This window comes from Egretta garzetta, unplaced genomic scaffold (assembly GCF_000687185.1).
Source record: "Egretta garzetta isolate BGI_Z169 unplaced genomic scaffold, ASM68718v1 scaffold3, whole genome shotgun sequence".
NCBI lineage: Eukaryota > Metazoa > Chordata > Aves > Pelecaniformes > Ardeidae > Egretta > Egretta garzetta.
In genome coordinates this window covers 665,793-677,503 of record NW_009259099.1, presented here as the reverse complement: position 1 = coordinate 677,503, position 11,711 = coordinate 665,793, and the positions used below count along the sequence as shown (strand labels likewise).

Here is an 11,711-nt window from a genome sequence, read left to right as displayed (position 1 = left end):
TCTGAATAAATTAGTTTTCCCCTATACCAGCTAATGATCTAGGCTGATAGAATTTTACATCATAAAATAAAAACTCTGTCTTTATTCATCCTTCCTACACTGAATCCTACTGTCGTGGTTTAACCCTGGCTGGCAATGAAGCCCTGTGCAGCCGCTCGCTCACTCCCCCCACAGTGAGATGGGGGAGAGAATCGGAATAGTAAAAGTGAGAAAACTCATGGGTTGAGATAAAGACAGTTTAATAGGAAAAGCAAAAGCCGCGCATGCAAGCCAAGCAAAGCAAGGAATTCATTCACCACTTCCCATTGGTAGGCAGGGGCTCAGCCATCTCCAGGACAGCAGGGCTCCATCACACATAACGGTGACTTGGGAAGACAAACGCCATCGCTCCGAACATCCCCCCTTCCTTCTTCTTCCCCCAGCTTATATACTGAGCATGACGCCATATGGTCTGGAATAGCCCTTTGGTCAGTTGGGGTCGGCTGTCCTGGCTGTGCCCCCTCCCAGCTCCTTGTGCCCCTGGCAGAGCTGAGAGCTGAGAAGTCCTTGGCCAGTCTAAGCACTACGCAGCAACAACTAAAACATCAGTGAGTTATCAACATTCTTCTAGTACTAAATCCAAAACACAGCACCGTACCAGCTACTAGGAAGAAAATTAACTCTGTCCCAGCCGAAACCAGGACACCTGCCTTAAAATTTACAGAAGTGCTGTGCCTCATTGTTGAACAGGAAGGCCTTTCTGCCTTCAGCTGCTGCTAAAACTGTACTAGGGGCTTTTATTCTGTGGCTGCTTTTCATGGTGATTATCCCATTGCTTTCGACCAGCGAAGAAAGTTTCCAAAGAACAGGGTTTTTACTTTGGAATCAGCCAGATGGTATTAAACCACGAGGCATCTTTCTGTGCGTCTGGAGAGATTAGCTCCATTGAGTTCTGGATACTGAATAAGTGAAACGGCTGCTGCACCTGGTTTCTTTGTAAGATGTTTAACTGGTGTACTTCATTACAGCCCCGGTGAAGTCAGCGTGGCTGTGTGTGTGCTTGCACTGGACAGAGATTTGACCCACCACACGCGCAAGCTAAGTATGGCTGAGCGCCCTGTAATATATCATTGAAGAGATCCAAACGTTTCCATCAAAGCCTAGCAAACCAAAGGAATTTATCAAAGATGGAGTAATGAGTATAGAGTATTTTCTGCCAGCTCAGCCTCTTTCCTCTTTGGTGTGTCTGTGACACTCGGGCACATTAAATAGTAAAGGCAAATTATTTGTTAGACTGCCAGGAACAGGTTGTTGCTATTGAGAATGGCTTTGAGAATCTTTTTCTGAAGTAGTTTCCTCAACTTGAAAATCGCTTTTGACTGATGTTTTTCCCTGTTAGTCTTACAAAGGGCACCACTCCAATGTGAATCAATAGAAAGGAGCCCAATGGCAGTAAAAGCTCTGCTTTTCTTCTTCATTTGACACGCAGGAGTTGCAAAAGATTTTAAACCCAGGAAAAAAGTACCAGTTAAGCCAGAAAATTGTCTGTATGGCTCAGAGCTGTATTGTACACGAAATTACTTTAGCAGTTTTCAAACTGATTACACTGAAGTTGGTAGTGCCCTTTTCAGCTTGAGTTATTGATATGAGACCCATCTTACTGTAACAGCTGCTATTTCGGGATGCTAAATGGAAACAATTGATGCAGGGAAGAGCCGATGCTTTGTGCCATTCAGAGTTTTCCAGCACCCAATATGCTGATGACTGCATGAACCAAAATTCAAAGCCATTAAACAGGCCATCACTTCAACAGTACAGGTGGCAGTGACAAAAGCACAAGTTCAGGAAAGTACAGCCTGAGCTAATTAATAACTGTTTTCTAAAATGCATTAACGAAAGACTCCCGCAGCCTTTCCCTGTTGCCTTACTAATGAGACAGGGCTGGATTAATGCAGTTAAGAAAATCTCTTCAGTCTCCAAAGTAGTCTTCTGATTGCATATCTGGGACAGGTTCTCTAATCAGCTTTTGGTTATTGAAAGTTATTGTTATCACCTTAAAAAGTGAATTATTTTTAGCCAAGTGTAGAAGGAGGTCTGTTGTGGAACTTGTTTTGTAGATCCTGATCTTCTGCAGTGGTTCTTTTAAATGCCTCAGGCAATAGGATAATCTTGGGGGTTTTAACGGATGTCAGAAGTCATCCCAAAATATTCTTCCTTGCTTTCTTTGATTTTTATTTTGATTCACAGAGTGTTTAAACTTCTAAACCTTCGCTTTGTTATCCTTTCAGGGCCAGAATATCACTTGGGCTAGCGTGCTAGTTTTGGCTTTGAAGGGGTCTTAGAGTCTCAGCTTTGATTCAGAGTCTTGACTATTTTGCACTTGGTTTCTGGCTCAAAGATTTTACAGCCTCTGATTTAATATCAACATATTATTGTAGTTGAGGTTTACATGAGAAATCAGGATCTTATTATCCCATAAAAACACATTGCTGGCTAGAAATCTCTTAGGGCTGAATGATTTACTCTAAGGTCTTCCTTTTGAGCACCCAGTCCATTAAGGCTGTTCCATCTTTGCAAGCAGTGATGTTTTGCAGTGTCAATTGGGAGAAAGCTCTGGCTAACCGTTTACCACTAGAGGGCATTGACCATTCCTGTTAATTTAATTCTCTTTCTGGAAACGTTGCAGGAGTAAAGTATTCCCCCTTTATAGATTTTCTGTATCGCTGTGAAGACTCCTGCCTTCTGCCACAAAAAGCTGGAGTCAGATTGGCAGGCTGTGTTATGCATGCATCCTAGCAGGTATTCTGCAAAGCCAAGCAAGCTCTATTTGTTGTGCTGCTTGCTATTTAGAGCTGAAGAAAAATTCGAATGTGTCAATGCTTACACTTAACCCACTTGTTCTTCTTGTTTCATGTCTCGTAGGTTTGGGTTGGGTGTTCCTGTTATTCTGAGAAACTCTGAAGAAACAGGATCCAGCACAAGAATTTTGAAAAAGCGGATGAGACAAGTGAAGAATCCTTTTGGGTTAGAAATCCCTCACCCTGCTACAGCTTCAGTAACAAGTCAGTGGATCTCTGATGTGCTTGATTTTTTTTTTGTCAGTTTGGGTTCCTGAACTTAGTACTATGTTTTCTTGCTCTCACCCTTTTCCTTTATCAAAAGTCCTCAGAAGCATGCTTCCTCCCATCATTACAACAGAAATAATTGCTAGAGAGCTTATAAATGTGGTGCTTTTAAAAGTGAAATGTTTGGATATTTAAGTACAGTTTAATTCTCATTAATGAAACACTTCCTGCTATAACAGATTTTTAAGTAACTAAAACATTTGCCGATTACCAGCTACTGTGGGCGTTTTTGTAAACTTCACAGTATTGTAGAATTCTATAGAATTCATTATAGAATATATGCCGCCCACTTAGATTTAAGTCCAGATCTCCAGCACTGTTTGGAAGTGCACTATCTTTATCAAAGAAAGAAATAAATACAAATCTGACTCTTTCTAGCTGTGTTTCAGTGGAAACTGAATTTAAATATCTATTTGGATCAGAGTTCAAGTAGTTCCTAACATCCTTGAAATCACCTACATAGGAAGTGAAATTCATGCCCTTCTGCATCACTGGGGAGTAGTAAGCAAGGCTGAGCATCTTCTACCAACACAGATGTGGAGCCTTCTATGAATAAGAAAAGGGCTGCAGCCGTTTCACCCTTCTCACAACATTAAAAAAAAAACCCAAAAAACAACTCCACGTAACTTGGATTTTTCAGGAGATTTGAGCACTTGAATTTGGTGGGACTTTGCAAGAGTTCTGCTCCTTTTTGTGCAGTAAGTGTTTAGAAGTTAATGGGTTGGGTACTTGATTTTTGGAAAAGAAACGGAGCATAGACTCTGCGTGATCAAGAGGGCCTTATTCTTTGAGACCAGAGAGGGGGTTGTAGGCCAGTGATCCAATTAATACCATTATCTAAAGAGGGAATGGACCTTAGGCTAGGGGTTGTGCTCTTGGGTCTGTTAGTGAGTGTACAGTGTTACCAGAAGTTAATATTTACCCTTCATAAAATGCACATGCTACTTTTATTAATCGGCCATTTTGTCTCCTCGCACCCACTTCCTCATCTCCATGGACTTTCGGAAGCACTAAACCTAGCCTAAAAATCTTAGAAGGTTAGATTATAATGATAAAATCTGGGACACTGAAGTTGTTTTCTGCTTGTTTCCCTTAAGAACCTACACTTAGCAGTTCCAGAATTCCTGCACGTGGGTGAGTTAATGAAATCCTTATCTTCTTTCTACAAGAGGGTATAACGCTGACACCGGATTGTCTGGAAGACTGTATTCTTACATGCTACTGGGGCTGCAGTGTTCAAAAACTCCACGAAGCGTTGCAGAAACATGTCTACTGCTTCAGAATAAAGACTCCTCAGGCATTAGAGGATGCTCTGTACAGCGAATTCCTCTATCGACAACAGTACTTGTATCCTTTTAGAAACTGTTTTGACAAAATATGCTAATTTGTTGGCACAGGGAATGTTGAGACTTGTGAACACTTGGCGGTTCTTGGCACGATATATTTATGGACAAATATGATGAAAAATATTCTTTATGCAAACGTCACATTTGTCTACAATTGCAGCAACACTGATTGTTTTCCTTGACACATATACAGCATTAAAAAAAATGACAAGGAAGAAAAATATTGTCAGTTACCAGAAGATGCTCAAGTTGTCGATTTTGGCCCAGTGCCTAGATCTCGCTATCCATTGATAGCATTGTTGACATTAGCTGATGAAGAAGACAGAGAAGTATATGATATTGTAAGTAACACAAGAATATATTTTAGGGTCACTGTATTTAAGGTCTGAATGTTTCAGGAAACAGGCTTGAATAAAAACAGCTTCCTTTCCCTGTCACGCAGAATTTGGTCCCTAACTTTATCACTGGTGACTCCAGGGGAGTGTGGCAGGAGAGCAAGGGTAATTGTTATATAAAAATCATGTATGCCACTCAAAACATGTATGATTTTCACAAAGCTCATATCTGCAAAGGCCTCTGTGGTAAGCCCTGTGGTCAGACGAGCTAGGGATGTGGTAGGTTAGTAAGCTATTACTCTGATTTTTCTGATCACATAAACCTGTGGTGGAGCTCTTGTGCTGATATGGTCTTTTGGATTGCTGTTGGCAAGGTAGGAGGATTTTTTTTTTTTTTTTTTTTTTTTTTTTTAGTGTCTGGCACAGATATTTGAGCTGATTGCTGACTTGACTATTAGGAACATAGAAACTACCTTTCTGCAACAGGCCCGAGTCTATGAAATGCAGTACATTATGTCTCACAGTAGCCAGCTCCAGGTCATTTACCGGAAGGTGTGAAGGTCTTGCAGTAGACTGATACGAGATACTCGGCTCCCCAGAAAAGATCTCCTCCTAATCTCTTAAAGCAGCTTCAGCCTTGTCGCGTGCAGTTTAATATTCCTTCTAAACTCTAAATTGACTGATTCTTTTTGGAACAATTTGGGACACGCTTTTATCTCCCGTCTTTTCGTTTGGTTGATAATCTGATAGCACTAACTGCTTGAACAATAATACAAATGAACTTGGAAGCAAATTGCCTAAATCCACTGAAGTGTTTTCCATAAACTCATTTGTAAATTGTTCGTGATCACACCAGCGCCTAAGGAATCTGTTTCCTTTCCAAGTAATGCCTGTCCTTGGCTTCTTGTCAGTTGACCTTAGGGCTGTCTTCCTCCCTCCTGTCCCCATTTGAGATTCCTGGGCCCCCCCCCAGCTATTTCCCAGATTAGTACATATATATATATATGTTTAGAGCTCAGACTGGTTTAATGTAAAGAGACTGTACATTTCATATTTGAATGTGTTTGCCATTAGCATGGACGTGAATTTGTAATGCTTCTCTTTTGTTCCTTAAAATAGAAAGGGATGGAAGGAGAGTGGGGGACATATTTTTCCGCTGGTTTTGGAGAAAAGGAACACAACTAGGATCTGTTAATATGGTCAAAGCAGTAACTCCACCTGAACTCCTTGCCAGACAAATGTCAGAATTGCATCTGTTGTTGTTGAAACAAACATGTAAAATATAAATATAGCGTGGAAAGAGATCTTTGCCGCTGTGGCCAGTATCGTATTACCGCATTATTCTCAGTGCATCAAGCTCCATCTTGAATTATTTTTGTGTGTGGGTGCGTCCATCACTACGGATAGGGTTCCAGTATCTCTTTTCTGGGGGGTCTAATTTTCATCCTAACTGTATCTGTGGCCAGACCATAGCTATTTGGTTTTGTGCCATAACTTTCCTCTAGCTCCAGAATATTAGCATGACCATATGTAAGAGTTACAGAAATTATTTGAAGGCTAGCAGGGCTAAAGTGGAAAAAGGCTTAGACCTCAGGCCTGTGTATAAAACAAGAAGACTGAGAAGTACCTTGATTATGGTGTACAAGTATTTACAAAGAGAGGAAATACCTGGTGCTCAAGGGGAAGGGGTATCCCAACAGCAGAGCATTTCTGCTAGATCATAGTATCACTGTATATGTTTCTGTACAACAGGACAGCATAACAGAGACAACAGCTTGAGGATCGAGATGCTTGCGTTAGGAACTGGCCTCACTCACAGTTAAAAAGTTCCCTAGGTGTCTGAACAAACTATGAATTGAGGACATGCATCGTCATGGAGAAAGCAGTTATAGTGGGATGACATAATACAAGTACAATGAGAACAGTTAACTTTTAAACTCTTATTATCAGAAGACAAAACCTATCATTTTAATGGAGATTTAATGGCCTTTGGGTTCCAAAACAAAGCTGATAGTGGTGTGGGGTGGTTTTTGTTTTGGTGTTTTTGTTTGGTTTTGTTTGTTTGGTTGGTTTTTTTAGGCATTGTGATTTAGAAAAAAAAGACCTTATTGCCAAAGAACAGTAAATTCAGTTAGTATAAATGCATATGTATAGATACATGTATAAACTCTGCATGTGATTAGCCATGCAGTAGATTTTGAAATGGAAGTCTGATTTGCCTTTTAAATTTTTTTTTAAACAAAACAGTTTTCTTCTATATTTCGTTTCTTTTGACAGCTTCTGGGAACTACAATAATATTGAATTTCACTTTCGTTTTTTCCTGCTTTTTAGAGGCTCTTACGTAACTTGGGCAGGGTGAGGGGTATTAGGCACAGCACGCAGGCTTAGAGAGCTTCTATTTTCGGAAAAGTGACTCTCAAGTCAGCCCACAGGGTCCTTTCACAATCCTTTCCAGTGAAATTTGTCTTTTGCTTACTCTGTTTACAAGCCAGTCAGAGACACTTCTAAATGCTTTTTGGAGTCTAAAAACTGTGGTCTGTGTGTTTGTGAGGGAAGCGGGAGAAAGTAGAGAAGACTTTGCCTTTTACATTCCCTGTCATTCTGCACTCAGACTTCAGCTGGCAGGGGCGTTCCTTGTGTTGAAGGCAGCCCGGGATGCGGCTGCAGAAGTTGTACGTGGCATTAAGTGAATGCGCTCGCTTGGGACTTGGTTGCTGTAGGAAACTCCTTGCAGTTCGTCAACTTCTCCCCCCATCTAGGAGGAGCTCATCATGAGTTAGCAGAATGGAAAGAGGAGTGTAGGAGCTGCTGCTTCTGGTTGAAATCATTACGCAGGCAGCCTCTCCGAGGAACATCCGTGACTGTGTAAGCAAGCCCTACCTCAGCTGCATAAGCACTTGACCTTCAGGAGGTGTGCATGTGCTTAGGTGCCTTTTTGGTTTGGGGCCAGATTCCATTAGGTGAGAGCAGTCTGAGCAAGTCTCCGCTGTAAACTGGCCATAGGAGGGCTCCATGGAGAACCGGGGCAGAAAGCTGAAGCGCCACAAAGGGTTACCCTTGTGCCACGTCCTGTTTTTATCTTGTCCAGCATATTTTTTTGGTCTGTGCTTGAAGTCAACATTGTTGAAGTCCTGATTGTCTAAGGAGATAAGCAGGTCAGAGGTTGTAACAAAGTATGCAGTCTCTCAAGCAAACTGTTCTATATGAATCATATAACGGAAAGGAAAGTTATTAAACACAGCTTTTTGGGGGTTTTTTTTTTTTTTGGTAGATTTCAATGGTGGCTGTAATTCACGTTCCTGATGAGAGCTACAGACTTTCCTGCAGAATATTATATCAGTATCTACTTCTAGCTCAAGGTCAATACCATGATCTGAAGGTAAGCCACATACTGAGTCTTGTTTCATTTGGGCGAGTGTTTAGTTTGTGTAGGCTTTCAGGAGCCTGAACTGGTATAAGATTTTTATTGTCATGCAAAGAACTGGATAATAGTTAAAATAATTTTATCAGTTGCATAGTTCCCACTGAAGTTACTGTACAGAAATATTTTATATGAAAATATTCAAGATCTCTTGGAGAAATTACTTGATTCTAGTCTAGAGGCCTAGGTCCTGTCCACTTACTAAAGCAGCAGTAAGGCATTAACTAGCTGTCGAATGCTCCTCTCTACAGAATACTTGTTACCTCCTTGCTAGTCTCTCAAACCAGCACTTTCCTCCTATACTGCCCTTCAGCTGGGAAAGCCTCAGAAGAAACTTTTTAATTTCTTTTTGCCACAGTACATGCACAAAGGTTAGAAATCTGCCTAGCTCGTATCATTGTAAGTTAAACCAGTGTTCTCATTATTCCATTCCAGTTTCCCTTATCTGTATCTGTTGTGGGATCATCTTTGTCCTGTGTCTGTCAGGCAGTTCATACTGTGATTCTGTTTTATGTTACTGTAGTAAAAATAACATATGATATTGATAAGCTGGAAATTGGGCCAAATTAATTCTATTGACTCGATTAGCATTCATTCAGAAATAATTTCTCCAAATAAATGTTTGTCCTGGCCATTTTTTGCTGACGTGGTTGATCCAGGTAAACTTCCCTGTTCCCCTTAAGCTTTCTTTTCATGTATGGTTACCATTGTAAAAACACTGCTTAAACTGAACAGCAGTAACTGCGCAGCTGCGTTCTGTGTAGTTGTGTAGTGTGCTCTCTGTGGGCATCTTTGGCTGCTTAGTAGCTCACTGGCTTTATTAAAAGATCATGCCCAGAAGAATTCGCGCTTCACGTAAAATAAGACAGAGAAGAGTAGGGGATTGTAATATGAGCAAGAGCAGAATGGACTGAGTGAAGTAGATTTGACAGCTGGGTGGATATATTTTTGGGAGGAATGGATAGAAGCATCCCTCTAGGCATAGAGAATGATGGACCAGAAACGGAAACCTGAGCTGTTCAAAACCTGGGCAGTTTTGTTAAAGTTCATGCGTGTACATTGATTTGATTCAGCTAAGATTTGATGACTTGTCCATAATATTTTCCCAGCGTTCTACGTAATTTTATGCTTCTGAAACACATTCAACTTGAAGGCCAGGCAACTGTCAGGACTTGCGCAAAGAGCGAGTCTGGCACTGTTTGACCCAGTGGAAACCAGTGAATCTGACCCAGCGGAGCTTGCATTGTACGTGTGTGTTCAGGTATCAGCGGAGAGTTTGTTGACTTCTAAATATTTGTGTATATGTGTATTTTAGCAGCTCTTCATGTCTGCAAACAGTACTGCACCGTCTTCAAGCGATACGTCCCCTGGTGAGAGAAGCACTGACAGAAGCTTGCTAGAAAAGGCCGGACTGGCTGAAGATGAACCAGAATTGCATGAAGAAAACAGTAAAGACTGTGTTGTTTGCCAGAATGGCACAGTGAACTGGGTACTCCTACCCTGCAGGCACGCGTGCCTATGTGATGGCTGCATTAAGTATTTTCAGCAGTGTCCAATGTGTAGGCAGTTTGTTCAAGAATCTTTCCCACTTTGCAGTAAAAAGGAGCAAGATGAAGATGAATCAGCCCGTATCTTGCAAGATGTTCTTCCTGGAAGAGTTTTTTAATGGGGAAAAAAATAGAACTGGGTTGTATGCACCAAGATTAAATGTAGAAAACAGACTGTTTATGGGACGATATGTAGCATTAACTCGTATCGTTTTGCTTTTTATTGTTAGGTAATTTTCAGCTTCCTTTTTTTTTTTTTGTTTTTTTTTTTTGCTCCATATGCTCACAGGAACACTACGCTTATCCATGCAATGTGGACAGAAGTGTGTAGGATATCTTTGAAGGATGTGATTTTATTTATAACTTCTTACTAGTTTTTCAGGGAGTACTATTGGAGGCTATTTTGATTACTAAATTTAGTATAACTACTAAAAAAAGAATAAAACTTGCAAGTGAAGTTGCACACAGCTCATTCTATATTTATTGTATTTAAAAAAACTAGAGTGATATATCATTTTAACTCAGTATAATTCAGAAACATAGCACTTTGCAGAATGTATCAAATGAAGGAAAGTAAATATTCTTCATTGTTCAACCCGTGTATATTTATTTTGTAGATGAAGGCGGAATGTGGCAGGAGCTGGGAGTTGAAGGCATTCAGGATACTGTTTCTGGCTGTTTTGAAAGATTTGCGTCTGTGCGTGCATGCTTGTGTGTGTGAGGGACCTTCGCCAAAGCCTGTTGGAATGAGTGGAAAGATTTTTTTTGTTGATTATTGTTGGCTTGAACTAAACGTTGCTGACACTTTCAAGCCTGAGCCTCTGCTATGCCATCTTGAGACACAGACTTTCAATCTTGTTAGCAATGGCTGTGAGAACTTGTTCTCCATGCAAATGTTAGTTAATTACTCCACAGAGTGGTTACTTGGGCAGTTTTGTGGTGCTATTCTTATACGAGTAGCCTGCTTTGGGGAATTTCCAACTCTTTTTACTTGCATTGTCAGCTTGGATGCAAAGTTAACCATTTATCTTTTATCAATAGTCCCAGGGAATTTACTTACTCTAGTAAAGAAAGAAGCTAAAGAATTGCAGAAAATTATTTCTTTTTCCCTGCAGTGGTGTGTTGTCAAAAGCAATAAAAATGGCTGTTGAGAAGAGAAATCGTTGGTTTGCTTCTTGAGAGAGAGCTGAATTCTCCTAAAGACAGGCAGGCTGGGTTTCACATCTGCTCGTTTGAGACAAAAATACAAATGCTTGTTAGAACCTGTAGAAAATGGGGGGTAGCTGCTTTCTGTCCTCCCTCTTGTTCCCTTGCAGCTTTGCCCCGCATCCAATTCCAGGACAGCTGGTCAGTCTCAGGGAGAGAAAGCCGTGCTCCAAGCTATTCAGCTGCACTCAAGGTGCACACAAGGTGCTCCACACCTCCAGAATAGGGAAGGAAGCTTCCCCTACTCAAAGGTATTCGATCTTCATCTTTCCATCCTTCGGGGTTTTTTTTTGCCATGACCTTGCTTCCAAACTCCTCGTGATTGCCTTTGAGGAAAAGATTTAGGTGGTGGTAGTGGAAAAGAGTAATGCTTGGTTGTAAAGACAGAGGTTGGGAATTGATGCACGGAGCCACAGATTTCCAGGCAGTATCAGTGTAAGACAGTTTATCTGGTATACGTAAAGTGGCCTTTCTTGCCAGGGACAACTCAGGAGTAAACTGCTGGCCAAATCAACCTTTTGTTTGCACTGTATATCAAACAGGAATTAAATACCTGGGTGTCTGTGGGGACTGATCGGTGCTTGCAGAGAACTCTGGAAGACAGATGATTCTGTGTGGAAATCATCAGGGTGAAGAATGGTGTAGATGCTGCAATTCAGGAGGCTGAGAACAGCAAGAGGTGTCTTCACCGCTCAGGATGAATCACAGAGGCACAGTGAGGACTTATGTCACTACAGGCAGTCCTCACCAG

The 11,711-nt window shown here is 41.1% G+C and overlaps 1 protein-coding gene across 1 annotated transcript; it reads left to right on the top strand.

Moving 5' to 3' along the window:
* The first annotated feature begins 1,011 nt into the window (after positions 1 to 1,011).
* On the top strand, positions 1,012 to 10,349 carry CGRRF1 (cell growth regulator with ring finger domain 1). Its single transcript, XM_009635181.2, has 6 exons — positions 1,012 to 1,081; positions 2,902 to 3,041; positions 4,274 to 4,451; positions 4,644 to 4,791; positions 8,058 to 8,165; positions 9,523 to 10,349. The coding sequence occupies exons 2-6, from the start codon at positions 2,978 to 2,980 to the stop codon at positions 9,871 to 9,873; spliced, it is 849 nt and encodes a 282-aa protein (XP_009633476.1). The 5' UTR covers positions 1,012 to 1,081; positions 2,902 to 2,977; the 3' UTR covers positions 9,874 to 10,349.
* The last annotated feature ends 1,362 nt before the right edge of the window (positions 10,350 to 11,711 follow it).

What these genes read in the sequence shown, in the direction of transcription:
- CGRRF1 (XM_009635181.2), top strand. Translation starts at nt 2,978, where the DNA reads ATGAGACAAGTGAAGAATCCTTTTGGGTTAGAAATCCCTCACCCTGCT. An exon ending in TGCTACAGCTTCAGTAACAA is followed by an intron (nt 3,042 to 4,273) that starts GTCAGTGGATCT and finishes TCTTTCTACAAG; the next exon opens with AGGGTATAACGCTGACACCG. An exon ending in ACAGAGAAGTATATGATATT is followed by an intron (nt 4,792 to 8,057) that starts GTAAGTAACACA and finishes TTTTTTTGGTAG; the next exon opens with ATTTCAATGGTGGCTGTAAT.